This window comes from Leguminivora glycinivorella, chromosome 1 (assembly GCF_023078275.1).
Source record: "Leguminivora glycinivorella isolate SPB_JAAS2020 chromosome 1, LegGlyc_1.1, whole genome shotgun sequence".
Classification (NCBI taxonomy): domain Eukaryota; kingdom Metazoa; phylum Arthropoda; class Insecta; order Lepidoptera; family Tortricidae; genus Leguminivora; species Leguminivora glycinivorella.
In genome coordinates this window covers 4,831,996-4,851,020 of record NC_062971.1, presented here as the reverse complement: position 1 = coordinate 4,851,020, position 19,025 = coordinate 4,831,996, and the positions used below count along the sequence as shown (strand labels likewise).

Here is a 19,025-nt window from a genome sequence, read left to right as displayed (position 1 = left end):
GTCGCGACGAGATAATAATAGAAGGCTGACTTAATAGCGCACTACTTTGAACCTGTCGCTTGGGCTTCATGCTAGCAGACATTACCCAGTCAATGGAAAGGAAATCATTATTTCAAAGCATAACCTCAAGTGGGAAAATAAATGATTAAGTTCATTAATGATTTGTTTATATGAATATCCTGTTACATTGACATGACGTACCTACAATTTTGTTCTTATCGCGTTAATTGAAACAATAGTTGATAATGTGCTTGACCTACAAAGGCCTCCCTCGTTGTTTTGTTATTAATCCGTCGTTTTGATTTCAACTGGCGAGTGGCGAAGGGAGCCGGCAATTATGTGACGTCAGGTCGGTTTAACGACCCCATTACAACGTTCAACATATTGTATGAATGAATGCAGGCGTGTGACGTATCAGTGACGTCTCAGTCCGCCGATACGAATCACGATGATGCAAGAACCTTGTTGGATACTTTAAGATTCACAGCAGTGACTACAGAATACAGATACTGCACAACAACATTCAGACACGTTGAGAGAGACGTTGCCTTGTTCGTGATCTCATAGAAACAATTTTGACAACCAATCTTTTCATGGGTTGTCCACCTGCTCAGGTGCTACTCCAAATTGAATGTCGGAATGTCAATAAGTCTCGGTATAAAGCAAGTGAAATTTAAACACATTAAATTAAAGCAGTTAAACGGGCAGTGACCCCTCGTAGTTGTGGTAGACGATCGGGGCCGTCCCTATTATCCAAGCACAACACAATGACACGATTATCGGCGGTACGCGGGCCCGAGACGGTTCGCATTGATTTTACGAAATCCACATCACGGACTCGGAACGAACGGTCTCCGTCGGCCCATTCATCTCGTTTTCATGTACAGTGCCTCTATTGCGATACGAAAGCGAGAGCGAAATTTACTCCGGCTGCACTACGCACCACGTATTGCCCTAAATACGGGAGAATAGGAAATCGATCACTTCTCCGACGAGCTAATTCTAACTGGATAAGCCGCCCCTCCTAATATACAGGCGCGTATTACATTTGATATACCTGTCGGTGCTGGCACGGCATGTGAAGCGAGAAACAGGTGTGAATACATTATTTACACCTGTCAAGAGATGTGCCACTGCCACATAAGCAGTCGTTGTTAACGTTTGGATCGAAACGCTCCGTAAGACATACATGAGCGAAAACAGGTAGAGAAAAATAACGAGAATATTTCAACGTAAGACAAGTGCAGAGCAATACATATCCACAATACACAGCTAAATCTAAATATAGCGGGCGCCGATATCAGCGGGTCGCCCTTGAACCAGTCGCACGGAAACATTTTATTATTATTACCGAGCTGTCGGCGAACACGAGTATGTAGGGTCGTTGACCTCGCAACCACGTGTCTCCTTATCGACAACTATCTAACACGATTGTGAGTAAACGACATGCCGAGATAAATGACTAATTCCACAATGCTTGCCCATTCATAAATAATCAGCGTAACGTCATAGCGATTTCAATGACAATGTGCGTTCACGTCCGAGACACTGGAATTCCGAAAGAGCAATGTAGGTAGCTACACATTATGTAAGAAAATATACAATGACCTACGTCGATTTTCCCACATAAAACAATAAATTTATTAGTCCCTGCTACTGATGTGCCTACGGAAAGTTTCCAAAATTCTGAATTTTTCACATAGGAAAACTTCGGAAACTTTCCGTACTTTGTATGGATGGAAACTTTCCATTTCATACCTTTAAATTCCCTTTATTTTTCATGAAACTTTCGTGAATTTTTCAAGAAATTTAAGGTTCTTTTTTAAAGTTTCCGCAACTTGCACATTAGTCCCGGTATCTGAAAAACATGGCCGGCAGAAATATTCAAAGAGTGCATTAGACACTCAAAATCCTCAGGCAAAACATGCGCGGCTCATTCGTCGAGTTTCATAACTTTCATAGAGCGAGCACCGAAAGTATAATAAAATAATAACCTAACCACAAAATTAAAATTTTGGAAAAACCCCCGACCGCGACATAGTAGACCGATTTTCATGAAACATGGCTAAGAACACTCCCGACTAACTCAGCTTTCAGCTTTCAGACAAAAAAACTAAATCTAAATCGGTTCATCCGTTCGGGAGCTACGATGCCACAGACAGACAGACAAACAAACAAACAGACAGACACTTCAAACTTATAACACCCCGTCGTTTTTGCGTTGGGGGTTAAAAAATATATAGCATTGTTTTACCGCTACTATTGATGCTCATTGTACAACAAAAATAGTAGCAATTATTTATCCCAAATAGACAAGCAAAGCATTTGGCCTAAATTTTACCTAATGGAACATCGTAGCGGTTTAATTTGTTTTAGCTCCCCAAGCGCACAGGAACGTTAGGTATATGTAATGGGTATTATTTGAATAGCTTTCTAAACGGTCATTGAAAACTACTGAGAGCCATTACATGCGAAACTACTGCGATTATAGCACAATTGGTATAAAAATAGTGTCAATAAACCGTTTACCGTCATCATCATATCAGCCCTTTATCGCCCACTGCTGAGCATAGGCCTCTCTTCTAGTACGCCACTTGTCCCGGTCCTGAGCTAGTCTCATCCATTTGTGACCCGCAATTTTCCGGATGTCGTCCACCCAACGAGCTAACGGATGCCAAGCGCTTCTTACATCTGTGAGCGACTACCATTCCGTTAACATTTTAGTCCATCTGCCATCACTCTGCCTAGCAACATGTCCCGCCCAACTCCATTTTAGTTTGGTAATGACGAAACCCACGTCTAGCACCTTGGTGCGACGACGGATCTCGGCATTCCTCAACCGATCTTGAATCTTGATACCGAGCATGGCGCGCTCCATGGCTCTCTGTGCAACTCGGATCTTATGCACAGCCTTTTTAGTGAGCGTCCATGTTTCGGCACAGTAGGTCATGGTGGGCAGGACCCATTGGTTAGGGACCGGCCACATCTAAGAGACGCATGTCCTGAGGTGCGGAACGGACGTCCGCGCCACGCCGCCTGAATGTAATTCAAAAAAAACGTCTCCTCAGTACATTTTGTATAGGAAGGACGTAAGGGACCGGCCACATCAGACCGTTGCGTGTCTCGGGGCGCGCAAAGGGCGTCCGCGCCACGCCACCTGAGTGTAATTCAAAAAGCGTCTCCTCAGTACATTTTGTATAGGAAGGACGTAAGGCGCGCCGCCAAGCGGCGCGGCGCGCGCCCCGCCGCCGCCACGCCACCTGGGGCGCGTCTTACGTCTTTCCTATACAAAATGTACTGAGGAGACGTTTTTTGAATTACACTGAAGCGGCGTGGCGCGGACGCCCGTTGCGCGCCCCGAGACACGCGACGCGACGCTCTGGTGTGGTCGGTCACTAAGACGCGCCCCAGGTGGCGTGGCGGCGGCGTGGCGCGCACCGCGCCGCCTGGGGGCGCGTCTTAGGGACCGGCCACATCAGAGCGTCGCGTGTCTCGGAGCGCGCAAGGGACGTCCGCGCCACGCCACCTGAGTGTAATTCAAAAAACGTCTCCTCAGTACATTTTGTATAGGAAGGACGTAAGACGCGCCGCCAGGCGTCGCGGCGCGACGTCCGTTGCGCGCCCCGAGACACGCGACGCTTAAGTGGGAACGCTGGCTTAAAGAGGCGAGTCTTCAGGCATTGTGGAATGTTAACAGGTTTGAGGATGTCCGCCAACTTGTTGAATGCCGCCCAACCCAGCTGGGTTCTCCTAGAGATCTCCTGCTCCTGGTGTGTTTTGTCAAAAGATAGAATATGTCCAAGATACACGTAATGCTTGACAGACTCTAGCTCTTCGTTCCCTACCATAATGGTTGAGACCGAATCACCAGAGATGTTCGTCATTACTTTAGTCTTGGACATATTCATCTTAAGACCTATTTTCAAAGAAGCATGGTACAGGTCTTCGACCATGCCTTGGAGCTCTTCTAGGGTCTTGGCGAACAATACAATATCGTCGGCAAACCTCAGGTGCGACAAGAAGACACCATGGATGTTTTACCAGTTTTGTCCCATTCAAGCGTTTTTATGACGTCTTCTAGTACCGTCGTAAATAGCTTGGGTGAAATGGTATCTCCTTGGCGCACCCCCCTACGGATGGATATTGGGTCACTGAGTCTATGAAGCCGGACTTGCATTGTTGCCGAGCTGTATAGCTCCCGGAGCACATCCACATAGCGAGCATCAACTGAGCAGCGATGGTGAGAGTCAAACACGGCCCAATGTTCGACACTGTCGAAAGCCTTTTCGTAATCTACGAATGCCATGCACAAAGGACGGTTGTACTCGTGACTTTTCTCCATAAGTTGCTTTACTACGTGGATGTGGTCGATCGTCGAAAAACCGCTCCGGAAACCGGCCTGCTCGGGAGGTTGGCATTCATCGAGAGTACGAGTAAGACGATTACACAGAACTTTTGCAAATAACTTGTATGTGTGGGAGAGAAGGCTTATGGGGCGATAGTTGTTTAGTTTTGAAATGTCTCCTTTTTTATGCAAGATGGTGACTTCCTGGATGGCTGTTTTCCAGGATTCTGGTGTGCGAGTACCTCTCAAGACTTGGTTAAATAGGTTAACGAGAACTTTGATGACAGGATCACCACCTGCCCGAAGAAGGTCAGATGTAATGCCGTCTTCGCCGGGAGACTTTTCAGCTTTCATCTGATACAGTGCTTTTTTAATTTCACTGGGTATTATTAATGGTATGGGCTCTTCATCATTACAAGGGAATGGGGGTGCTCTGGGATCAGTAGTAGTTATGTGTGGTGCGTTCGTCTGTGATGCATAAAGTGTACCATAAAACTCTTCAACAATTTTAAAAATTTCGTCACGGTCGGTTACCAAATTGTTATCATTGTCCTTTAATTTAACTATTTGATTTAATCCTGGTCTTAACTTTCTTCTAAATACTTTTGGCCCTCTGTGATCTTCTAATACGTCAAGAATTATTTTAGTTTTATGTTTTCTCAAATCTTTCCTAATACTTTTGCTAATTATTTTACTTATTCGTTCGATTTCTTTTTGATCCCTTACAGTTTCGTGCCTCAATTGTCTTCTCTCTTCCAATAAGGTTAGCGTCTCAGGTGATAGCTTTCCCTCTTTTTTCTGTTGTTTGCTAAGATGTTTCTTTGCTGTTTCCGATAGGGCCTTACTCAACAAACTATTAATATGGTCAACATCAAGGCTTTGCTCTTCCAGCCCCTCGTCTAGCCGAAAATCCTCCTGAAGAAAAGCGATATCCTTTGTGTCATATCTTGAAGGAGTGACTATCATCTTTGCTCGCTCTTTCTTCAGGTTAAACCTTAACGTTGCCCGAACCAACCTGTGGTCACTACCAGCTCTAAAGTTTTTCAGAACGGTTACATCGGTGACTACATCTTTACGAGAACTTATGATGTAGTCGACTTCGTTCTTCGTTTTTCCGTCGGGACTCGCCCATGTCCACTTCCTTGACGCACGCTTTTGGAAAAAAGTATTCATCGCGTAGATATGTCTCCGCTCAAGAAAGTTTACTAGGGTTTGTCCACGGTTGTTACGCAGTCCCAGCAGGCCTGTCCCACTCGCGCGTGTAGGTATCGAATCGTAAGCGCCCCTTGCAAGTGGCAATCAGTGGGGCCTCACGGGCGAGCGGTGACGCACGCGCCAGAGGTGTTCGTCGCATACCTACGTACTGATTCGACCGCTGTCACAGAATTGATACGAGTATTAATAATCTGATAACAATGAACAAAAAAAAGGCCAAAGAAATATTGTGCAGTGTTTAGCTGTCTTAACACGGAATGCGAACCAAATTTAACTTTATTTAAGGACGATAAAAGCTAAGAACTGTTTTTAAATTGATATTATTATTATAGGTTTACATCCAATTACAATTACTTATCATTATATGATTATACTAAATAGGTTTAATACTTCTAGGTAAGTATAATAGATACTAGTTGGGTTACCAAAATAAGTAGGTAGGTACCTTTATTAACGTAGGTAGATAATAAGTACTGGGTTGGTGTTATTTAAATATTAAGATTATATTATTTTTTAAAAGGAGACTACCCTATATCGTCAGAAAAGGTACGAGTTACGTGATAGAAAGAGAGCGCGCTTCTACGTCAATATAATTGTAGGTATTTAGCGTTGCGCGGTCGGAATTTCAACTTAATAGTATCGTAGCGCGAGTCGTTATTTCATTAGATGGGCTGTTGGAGTGGGCTTTCTGTACTTGTACTAATATGTATTCTGTGGTCCCAGGCCAAATCTTCCTACAGACCTTTCGGAATCTAACTGTTGCCCAATTTTGGCATTGAAATCACCTACAATAGTGAAATATTGGCACGGACAATCTTCAATAGCTTTTTCTATGTCGTCATAAAAGCGTTTACGTAATTAACAGTAAGTAATTAACAGTAAGTAATTACTAATTAGTAGTAAGTTTAGTTAGTAGTTGGTTTATTATACATAGAGAGATCATATCATACTATTTAACCATGTTTCTAGTTGTCCATGTGCATTAAATGTGCGTCTGTAAAAAAATTAAGCAAGTTAACAAGGAATACTGTTAACTTTAGTAAGCATATGACACGTGGAACCTTCCTATGATCCTATGATCACTTGATCAGCACCACTGTAGATGTACCTATGACTATTGTATTTAGAAAGGGGAAGCCTTGCCTAGATTATTGTATGTATGTGATCTATTTCCCCAACCCAGAAATCGGCTTTCCTCAAACTTTTATGCCGATAACTCGCCGCAAGTGTCAGAAGATAATCCATTACCGTGGGAAGTGGGACAACGTTACGTAACCGGTATTTGTTCACCGGCCAACCTACACGGGCACATCCTTTACAAATGCGTACGACCTTGAATGTGAACTCGAAAGTGTAAACACGTGCTCGATGCATTGTTTTATGGCCGCCTGTTATAGCTAGCTGTTCGATTCAGTCGTAGGATTTCAACTTGAAATAGCTTTTGCGAATATCCGTACGACTTTGTTTACAATCGCCTGCCTGTGGAGTTTCTTTTTACGGAATCGTGGTAGGTGTAAGGTTTCAAGAAAACACAACCGAAGAACACGAGGTATCTAGTATCTACCTTAATCATCTTTCTGTAAAAAACATCTTCCTACTTTCGTCTGATAAATATACATAAAATAAAACTATGGAAACGGATTAAATCGCGTATAATGAATTTAAAATACATCCCGACGTTTCGAACTCTTTACAGCGTTCGTGGTCAGCGGGTGACTGAGGAAAAATTAAAATGTGCAAAAGCTACCCACTTACAAGAAATATTAACGAACCATGACCACAAATAATATAGATTTCTAAGGCAGGTTCACACTATTAATAAAGCCAGTTATACAATATTCAAAAAATTTTACCATTACTCTGTTAAAAAAATAATTAACCAATTAATCTACACAAAATTGACAAAGAAACAAACTGCAAATGTCCAACACCATACAACACAAATGCCTCACAGCCTTCAGTTTTATTTCATGAGTAACTATCGCGGTAACCGAAGACAATATTAAATATAATATACATAAGTTAAGTTGTTTTATACATACCTCAGATGCAGAAAACACATCTGACATGCGACAATATATTTACTTACCACAGAAAAATACAAGCAAAGAAACTGCAGAAAAAACAATTTCCGCATCTTGAGCTGGGTATTCAAATGAACCAGGCAACGATACTGGCAGGTTACAACGAGGAACTAAACAAAAAAGATATCCCTTTCATCTCCCAAGCCGAACTGGATGTGTACACGTGTCAGATGTCAAGGCCTCCTCCATTCAGCCTGGCTCCGTCAAACACACGTCCCACCGGCGTTGGCTACATAATGTATGTGCAAAGAGAGGAGCCCGGGAAACGCCGGTGTATCCGCGCTTTTCGGCAAGCTTTATTCCATTTCGGAACCGAGAGGCGAACGCACAAATCTCCGCCTGGAAGCGAGTAATATTTGCCTACACATCAAACTTTCACTATCGCAGTGCGCTTTCGTTTTTATATCTCACCAACCCACAGCGACGGACCGCGTTATTATTCTGTCGCGGCGCTTTTCTTGTTTGCTTCCTCTCGACACGCCGCCAAGATATTACTATAGGACATTTCTTTTTAGGTGAAATAGGTACCCACTCTTGAAATTGAACATCATTATTTAGATCAAAATTACATCTCATGTTCTAAAATCACAATTCTAATTTTCATGAACTGTATGTACTCTTCCACTGAAATAAAGTAAAATAGGAACTTAGGAACTATACTAAATGTATCAAGAACCATGTAAATAGAAAATCATAATAATTGTACCAAAAATCTAACCTATGAACCTAACCTTTCCTTTCCTTCCATAGAAAAGGGAAGTTGAAAACATGGTTCGAAAATATCCGATATTTATAATAAATATCAAAATATCGGATATTTATGATATATATATATCGGATAGATATCAACTTTGATATATATCCATTTTGTATGGAAGGCATATTATTATTTTGTTGCATTATTTATGAATACAATTTTAGATAAGGAAAATTCTACTAAAAAACATAACATTTAGTAGAAAAACAGTAACAAACACAAAAAACTATATTTTTAACAATGTTACATTTTTAAAACCTTTTTTGTATTGCAATATTTATAAACAAATGATAAATATCGGATATTTATATCCATTGATATATATCGTCGAACCCCGCTGGATATATATCGGATATACAACCTGTTTTTATTGAATTCCGTTAACTTCAAGAGAAGATTCTTTAGTTCAAATACAATCAATTTATCTAAGAAACTAGCCTCTTAACTCTTACGGTTATCGAATTATTAAAAAAAAAAAATTAATTACTGAACACGTGTGTGGCATCCCTTACCACTTCCTAATATTATTTGTTTTGACATGTGCCGTCAAACACTTGACAATGACTTTAATGTTATGATTAAGGTGCCCTCACACTAATTAATCCATTTATTATGTATGGAAACAAAAAAAAATGGCCTCTCATGCGCCCGAAGCGCTGGAAGGATCCCGCGCCACGCCAATATCAATGATGTTATCCGTCGGGCCCTTGTCAGCGCGAAAGTGCCAGCAGTCCTGGAGCCCAGCGGCCTGGCTAGGGACGACGGCAAGAGGCCTGACGGTATGACGCTGGTGCCTTGGAGCATGGGTCGGCCGCTAGTTTGGGACGCTACTTTCGTTGATACACTGGTGCCGTCCCATGTTCCAGTCACCAGCGTTGCTGCTGGCGCTGCAGCATCCTCAGCCGAAAGCATCAAACGCCGCAAATATGCCGCCCTAGGAACCAGCTACATATTTGCGGCGTTTGGCGTTGAGACCTTGGGGCCATGGGGGCCCAGTGCCCGTCATTTGTATAAACATTTGTCATCACGCCTAATAGAGACCTCAGGCAACCAGAGGGCTGGCCAGTATTTTGCGCAACGTATAAGTATCGCTATACAGCGTGGAAATGCTGCCAGCCTTCTGGGTACCTTGCCCATTGACGGCGATTTAGGCCAATTTTTTTATTTATAAGTAGGTTAGGTATTTCGTTTTAAGTAGTTTTATCATGTTTTTATTTGTTTGATGTTTTTTCGAATTTAACAAAAAGCGATATACCTACAGGATGGTTCCTGATGATGAACCTAACTGCGTGTCGAATTTAACGGAAAACAAAAAAAACACGGTGTATATCTTGAAATATATCCTCGAACCCTGGTTGGAAAAGTTTAAAGGATTATCGCTTACTAGCTTTTGCCCGCGACTTCGCTCGCGTTAGAAAGCGACAAAAAGTAGCCTATGTCACTCTCCATCCCACTATCTCCACCTAAAAAAATCACGTCGATTCGTCACTCCGTTTTGCCGTGAAGGACGGACAAACAAACAGACACACACACACTTTTCCATTTATAATATACATTCCTCCTCCACCATGTACTTCTAAATTCTATAGCAACTCTTTTTCCTTCCGGGCTGTACGGTTATGGAATTCCTTACCAGTAGAATCACAGAATATATAATAGTACAAGTACAGAAGGCCCACTGCTTTGATGTTCACGAAATGCCGCCTTTTTAAATACCTACAAAATTCTTACAAAGAAACGAGCCGCACGTGCGCGGCGTCCGGTGATAGGGTTACCAATGGATCCAAACGAATTAATACTCACATAAAATGTTATAAAATCAAGTCTTGGGTACTTTTTAGGTATATATAATTCCGTGAAAACGCGCGCAACCCCTGAGTAGGCCGCGAACTCGCGGCCGCCAGGATGTACTTGTAGCGCGGCGATAGAATCGCGGAGTGAGCCGCCCCTGGTAGAATTAAGGCTAGCTAAGTCTCTTCCAATTTTCAAAAATCAGCTTAAATTATACTATCTATCTCTATCTTAAGTTGCCATTTTTAGGGTTCCGTAGTCAACTAGGAACCCTTATAGTTTCGCCATGTCTGTCTGTCCGTCCGTCCGCGGATAATCTCATTAACCGTAAGCACTAGAAAGCTGAAATTTGGTACAAATATGTTAATCACGCCAACAAAGTGCAAAAATAAAAAATGGAAAAAATGTTTTATTAGGGTACCCCCCCCTACATGTAAAGTGGGGGCTGATTTTTTTTTTCATTCTAACCCCAACGTGTGATATATTGTTGGATAGGTATTTAAAAATGAATAAGGGTTTACTAAGATTGTTTTTTGATATTATTAATATTTTCGGAAATAATCGCTCCTAAAGGAAAAAAAGTGCGTCCCCCCCCCCTCTAATTTTTGAACCATATGTTTAAAAAATATGAAAAAAATCACAAAAGTAGAACTTTATAAACATTTTCTAGGAAAATTGTTTTGAACTTGATAGGTTCAGTAGTTTTTGAGAAAAATACGGAAAACTACGGAACCCTACACTGAGCGTGGCCCGACACGCTCTTGGCCGGTTTTTTATTTATTGTATGTATGTATGTATGTATTATGTGTATGTAAGGTATATTTATTTATGTATTCGGTATATATGTGTGTGTTTGTGTTAGTTTTCTCTATATTTTTTGTTCTTGCACTGCCTGTTAGCTTTAGTTTCTGTTCCGTTTTTCCAGCTACCCTAAGGTTGTCTGGAAGAGATCACTAGTTTTACTCTCACTCAACATTCTGTATATTTGTAACGTGTGTAAAATGCTAAAATGGTGCAATAAAGAATATTTACTTACTTACACTTAGCGATAAGACCGCCTGTTGTTACCTAGTTTTACTCTCACTCAACATTCTGTATATTTGTAACGTGTGTAAAATGCTAAAATGGTGCAATAAAGAATATTTACTTACTTACACCTATTAAATCCACTGTTTTACTAAATATTTTGTTGCAAGGAATTCAAGGACATCGAGTATAGATTATTTTATTTCCAATAGAATGTTAATTTTGTTATAGTATTGTATACTACATGTATGTATTTAGAAAAAGTTATAGGCACAGTTACAATAAGCACAGACTTCACTGTCAGCAAGATTTCCTTTGACAGATTAACATTTGTGTTTTTAAGATGTATTTTTTAAGAAGTGGGGCCTCCCATATTTTTGATGAAGGAAGAAGGGTGGAGGGGATTTTTATGGTCAACAACGTTTATGATTGATAACTATTTACCCATACAATACCTTTTAAGGTCGAGAAAACTAGGGTCCGCATAAGTCTGATCTTTGTTTTGCGGTTGATGCTTCTATTCTCCCATATCTTCTCGAGTCGAGTCGTCGACGGAAATTTGCTACTGTGCTAACCCTACAGTATAAATCATATAAACAGGATAAAAAATAGATTATTTGTTTTGGCAAACAATGACAAACAGGAACACCAACCAAAAAACATGATCATATGTGGATAGGTGTTTGACAATATATCGGTACTTTTTTTTTGGAAAAATCAAAGGGGTGTTTGACAAACAGGCATATTCACCAAGCTTGAGGATGCCATTTGTGGTGATACACATCTGAGCCTGTGCTTGAGCGGCACAAGCAAGAGCTGCGCGTCACGGAGATGAACATACTCCTTTGGATGTGTGGAGTTTCGCGGAGAGACCGCGTGAGAAACTCCCGCATTCGCGGCAGTCTTCATGTCCATGACATAGCAGACAAGTTCCAAGAGAGCCGCCTGCGATGGTACGGCCATGTTTACATAACCGGCAAGTTACAAGTTATAATTTACAAGTGGTAGTCAATGTCTAATATGACAAGTTGAAAAGAGAGTTCCGTTCCAATTGTAGCTTGTAACTTTCAGTTTTGAGAAAGGGGCCACTGGGATCTGGGAATATATGTATAAATAACTTAACTAAAGTAATAAGTTTTTATTAAAGTCCAAAGTCTATCTCAAAAAGCTATTGGGATGGATTTCAAGACCATGTTTCAGTAACTGTGAGTGGTTCTACATATTGTAAGTTCACAGCGAATTTCAAAGACCCATCTGGGCAAGGGTTAAGTAAATAAGAGATTTGAATGACTCACGGTTAGTTTCATATTAGACTTATCATCATTCTCTTGCCCTCTTCCCATTATTTGGGGTCAGCGCAACAGATTTTCCTCCTCCATTCATCTCTATCAAGCGTCATTTCCATACTAACACCTATCACTCTCATATCATTGTTCACACATTCCATCCATCTCTTCTTAGGCCTTCCACTACCATTGTCGTTATCCACTTTCATATTTACCACATGTTTTATAACATTGCTTTCATCCCTCCGCATTACATGCCCATACCATGCTAATCTGCTTCCTCTCACCTTAGATTGTGATTACCTTTTTGACATTTGTAAAGCCCCCAATACATGCTTCCTGATCTTGTTATTGCAGACATTATCAGTTAATTAGATATTTAGGTCTAATGTAATAAATAGTATTCTTGATATAGGTACTGTATTTCAAGAATAATGTTTTACATTTAACACTATATAAAATATCTAAATCAACACATGGGATTGGTAGACTCTTCTTACACCTAGTTTGAAAATGCTGATGCTTTTAGGGCCTCTGCATATACCTTTTTTTTAAATTTACCACCACAGCAAAAAATGTTCAAAGGATAGCGCTATGATTTCATACAAAAAGTGTTATTAATACAATGTATGATGTTGACTTACCGTTGAATTCCTATAGGGATTGGCTTGAGGGTTATACGGAGGCATGGGCCGCGGCGGAGGCCAACCAGGCCCGGGCCCGTAGCCCGCCGGCGGCTGCTCGTAACTATTAGGGTAGCGATGTGGCGGCGCACCACTCGACTGTAGCAACGAGTTGAGCGTTGGCGTGGGTCCCGGCGCCTGCGATGTCGGCTGTCCCGGGAAGAAGCGCTGCTGCGGCGGTGGACCGCGCGGTTTCCCGCCGAATCCCGGCCGCTGCGCGTAGTACGGATCTGTGCCATCCGGATATCTATATTGACCGTACAGATCACCGGGCGGCCGGTCTGCGATCCGGTCGTGACCGGGCGCGTCGCCGCCGTCTCGTGGCGGCCCCGGCTCGCCTGACATTGGCGATTTACTCTTTGTGTTCACAACGCCATCGGGCGGAACGCGCCCGACGGACTTGTCGGTGCCGTTTTGTAATAGAGCGTTCCGAGATTCACTGAGCTGTTCCGATGGAGTCTGATCTACGTTCGTATCGCTACGCTGAGACTCGGCCTGCGTTGCAGCCATGTCGGCTGGTGGCGGACGGCCGCCTGCTTACACTCGGCTCTAGCGATCGACCGGCTCGCTTACGTTACGTCGAAATCGGGCATCGGATTGCAAAACCGCGACGCGGACACTTCCATCACTAATAACCCGAATAACTTCGCACAAAATAACGCGAAACGGACGAATTATCGTTCACCGACGCACACACATCGATCACATATCTACTCCATTGGCGTAAACGAGGTTAGGGAAAAGGTTACATAGCTAGCAGGCGCTTTTGTCACGTTATAACAGAACATTTCATAGCACTTTCACGTTTGAAACACTTTGAGCGCGATCACTAATAACAAAACTCATTCCCGAATGATTAAACTATTGAAATACTTGAAAACAGAACAATAGAATCACGAAACTTCCAAATTATTGGCGTCCGCCATTAAACGGACTTGAAATTTCTATAGCGCTTGACGACGCTTCCACCTATATTCACTACGGTTACAGAAAATAAATTGATGTCGAAACTTCGATAAATAGATATCTTTATCATATGTCACTTGAATTGTTTTTTGTAAATATAGTTCGTTAGAGGGTAAAATGGTTATTATAACACCAAGAATGGAAAAATATCAAAAAATGTTTGTGCATGTTTACATTTTCGTACTCTTGCGACCACGTAGTTACTACAGTGTAGCCAACCTCAGCGCGGTTAGCTTGTGACAAGTTCCGCTGGCGCCAATATGTTTCTAGCTAACTTCACGCTCTAACATGAGATAAATGTAGGAAAAATAGAAGTTATTTACTAATGCATTCTTTAAAATATATTATCAGGATTGTAAAACTTATGTTTTATTTTACTTGAAATAATAACTATCTAATTATTTTATGTCATTTTTAAATTCATTGATAGATAGACCGGAACGGTGTGCGAGTCCATTTTATTTTGATTTTTAAATTATCTTCGTATAAATGAATTGAAGATTTTAATTCAGAAAATATTACGTGTATTTTACTGTCTTTTTTCAATTACTCAATGATTATAATCAAAAATATAATATATTATAGTTCAGCTTGGCTGAAAATACGAAGGTCTTTGCTTCTATGGAAAAATAAAGTTTACATAGAGATATTTGATCTATGGATTAAGTTGGTTTCCTATTACAGAAAAAAAATCGGTTGTTAACTTTGATTCAGTATCGATTCGTATTTTAATCGATCGAACATCATTTATTTATTTATTTAATCTTTATTCAGAAGTAATGCATGGAGGAGCTATTGGTCCATGAAGGAACTGATGAAGGGCGACCTTCCTCTGACCTTGAGACGGAAACTCGTTGACATGTGCATCCTGCCCGTCCTAACCTACGGTGCTCAAACGTGGTCACTCACCGAGGCGCAAAAGACCAAATTGAAGGTTTGCCAAAGAGCTATGGAGCGCAGCATCCTAGGAGTAAAACGGATTGACCGAATCCGCAACTCCACGCTGCGCTCAAAAACACTCATTACAGATGTTGGGGTTAAGACCGCCAAACTGAAATGGGACTGGGCAGGCCATGTCTGCCGTATGCACCCACAGAGGTGGGCTAAAATAGCCACCGTATGGGTGCCGCAAGACGGGCGGGGATCTGGCAGGCCCAGGCGGAGATGGCGGGACGACCTGGACGTGTATCTCAGCGACTGGCCGGAGATCGCTCATAACCGGGACGAGTGGAAATCAAAATACAAAATACAAAATCATTTATTCAGCAAATAGGCCACGGGGGCACTTTTACATGTCAACATTACAGAGTATTCATTAAAGTTAAACAAATGAAATTAATAGAAATATTAACTAATCGAAGGGGGAGGCCTTTGCCCAGCAGTGGGACACGGTATAGGCTTTAAATAAAATCTTTATTGCCATTGAGGTATATGTACTACGTACTAGAGGCGACGTTGCCAAGCGAAAACACTGCACATGCTGACAAATGCGCGGGGCGGGGGGAGCGGCAATTTACGCATAGAGTAGGTCCACCATCAGATGTGACACATTATTATTATATTCTGCCTAACGGAAATTTTACATTTTAAAATACGGCTATTCTAGTCAAAATGATTTATTTATTTACAACTTAACACGTTCGCGGACGCTCAGTCACCCCTCTGGGACACCAATATTTTGTATGGGAATTTTTTCGACTGCTATAGCATACTTGTCCTTAGACAGCTTATATTAGGGTTATTATGTGACGAGGAACGCCATAGCATTCGGATGCTATAGCATACCTGACAAAATACAGAGGTAAAATGTGATCTTATGTGACACCGTATGCTACAGATATACATACGATGCTATAGCATACCGTGACACAATACTGAGTCAAAATGTGATCTTATATGACACCGTATGCTATAGCATACGATCCATAGATGGTGATACAGCAGATTCATTCTGTAGAATCATATCAAATAAAACATTTAGTGTTTCTGGCTGCGGGGATGATGCCCACAAATAAAAGTATAAAGCTTGTTCACGAATACAGAGTTTTTTGGTACAAGAAGAATTGTCTAAATGTGTATCTCCTACAGACTCTTTTGGAGTACCTAACTTTCGTCAGAACTGTAGTCACCCGTTTCTTCATTGAGACTAGAATAATGTTTGTTCAAACCTGTTGTTGTATAGGTGCTAAAGGCCTTCGTTTGGTGCGATGATTTCTGGGTAGAACTCATCCACTACCTCTCACTACGCGATGATTCGCCCAGCTTTATATACTATTTTACAAGCATCTAGACCAAGTTCAAGTAGTTAAACACCAACAAAATTCACTCAAAAAGACATAATTTAACGTAAACAGTCAGTATCAACCAGAAATAGGGTTTATTCACAATTATATGAGCAAAGCAATGACTAAGTACGAAGGAAATTACTCAAATAATAGGTTGCCTCGGTTTTCTTAATTTATCGTTATCGTAACCAAAATCACGGTGTATTATTATAAAACGACAGTGGACATGTTTGTTAACAAAACCGCAACACAAAAATATATAGAATGTGTAAAAATAATTACTTATGATTTTTTAAACAATCCGTAAAATTGCGTTTGCGCTCGAAATTTGGCCACATTTCACGGGCCAACTCCCGGTGACACCAGCGGGGCTACTGAGCAAATTTCCATACAAAGAGGTATTCTATAAATCTATAGCATACGCGTCACAAAAAGGTGAACTCGATTTGTGATGCACCAGCATATTTTTTAACTGCGATAAAACTATGTAATGTTGCAGTATGCATACTATGATTCTAGTGAATGGTAGAGGAAATGTTGGTGAATAATATTATACTGTGAACAAGCAGATTACTAAGCAAACAGACGCAGAAATTCAAACCAAATAACGTATTCTATAGCATACGCGTCACCAGAAGTAGTACAAAAACGTATGCTATAGAATACGCGTCCGCGAACGTGACAATACAAATTAATATAATTGTGCTGTACTTATCTTCTTCTTTAAAATACAATGAATGAACATATTATATATGTGTTGGACAAAGCGTATCCATTGTTCCCTTTTTTCATGACCAGATCAAAGAAAACTGCAAAAAGTGAGCGTGCTAAAAATACAATTTCACTCAAAAAATATTAAAAATCAATAAACAAATAAACTTTTTTTATATTATAGTAACATAATTCATGAAGTAGTCATTAGTTACCTAATAATTTTCCAAATAGAAATATTTATATTTCGCAAATATATTAGAGGTGAAACACTTAGTAGGAACAATGTAAATGGCACATCTGCGCGGTTAGTGTAGTGTATAGGTGTCTCGAGTACATATGGGAGTCGGTGTCCGAGTGCGATGGAGCACGGACGTGCGGTGTGTATTGGCGAGCCAACCCGATGTATATAGTGTAATAGCGTGACATTACAAGTGGCGACGAGGATAAAAGCAAGTACTTACCACGTGAATCTAGTATTCGGAAAAGATGGGATAGAAACATAAGTAACATAACCTATAAAATCGAGTAACGATGCGCCATGATGCACCGTTATCTTTTTGTAAACAGGTTTGGTTACCTGCCGTTTTAAATTACTGGCATTCTTAGTAGTTTCGGAACGTAATGAAGCTAAATGAAAGTGTTCATTAAATACTACAAAGCGAAATGATTATAACGGCAGTTTTTCAAGAATTAAGTCAAAACCAAATAAAAAATAAATGAAATGTTATTTCTTTTAACCGTGCGAATATAAACCTTAAGCAGGTAGCCAAACGATGCAATTAATAAAATGTTTGAGGCAATTGACAACATACGGCCAGCCTTCCTAGATTGTCATGCCTATACAGGTGTCGGTGTGTGGCTCCTACCTACCTAGTAAACGGTTTGGTTACCTACCTAGATTGCCAAATGTTTTTAGGTACCAAAATGTTATTTGAGTTTATGTGTAGTGGGTTTATAAAATTGATTTATTATTTACATAAATCACAGCCCGGAATCATTACAATAATTTCCGTCCAACCAAAAGAAATGATATTTATTTTTAATTAGTGAAGTTACCATCTACCTGTTGGTTGGTTTAATACACAAAATTATGTGATGTTGCTAAATTTATGAATGGATAAGCTATTTACCTAAATAAGGCATTTACTTGAATGATAAAATGTTGTACAACCATCACACTTAAATGTCCTATGGTAGCATTAGTCGATGTTTGAGAGTAAGGTGAAAACCAAAACAAACTAGATAAATACTTACCTAAGTAGGTATACTTCCTTACAGGGGTGAATTTACGTAAAAGTAACGTAAGTCACGACTTCATTAAGTGGTTATTTGAACTACAGCTGCAAATGAAAGGATCTATGCATATGTCGGGAAAGTAACACTTATTTAGAGATAGATTATCACTTGAACGTGAATCTTTTGAATTGATTGAACATGCCATAAAATCGTGACTAATACTCTTGTCGCGGATTGACTTACGTAAACATTCCTAACGCCGATTTCGAGCAGTTTTATCTGAGTATTTAATTACTTAAAAACCAGAAAACTCGATGGGTTCACATTAAGTGCTAAATATACCTACTTATAATAAATAAAGAAATATACACCCTGTTGTTATTGGATTATGTTAACTTAAAAAAAAAAAGAGATTCATTACATCAAATACAATTAATTTATCTATGAAACTAGCGTCGTAATTCTTGCGGTTATCGAGTTAAAAAAAAAAAAGTGCTGAATACAACAATTCCTAATGTTATTTGTTTTGACATATGCCGTCAATCACTTGACTCTAACTTGAATGTTATTCTTAAGGGTCTCTCACAATAATAAATTAATTTATTATGTATGAAAAGGATGAACATTTTTTATTGCA

The 19,025-nt window shown here is 40.4% G+C and overlaps 1 protein-coding gene across 1 annotated transcript in view; it reads right to left on the bottom strand.

Annotated features, from left to right (window-relative positions):
* The window catches only part of LOC125232804 (trithorax group protein osa), a 130,248-nt gene extending 115,887 nt beyond the window's left edge, over positions 1–14,361 (bottom strand). The window contains 1 exon segment of the mRNA XM_048138619.1: positions 13,149–14,361. Within this exon segment, the coding sequence (XP_047994576.1) occupies positions 13,149–13,697 (549 nt within the window). The 5' untranslated portion in view covers positions 13,698–14,361.
* Between the last annotated feature and the right edge of the window lie 4,664 nt (positions 14,362–19,025).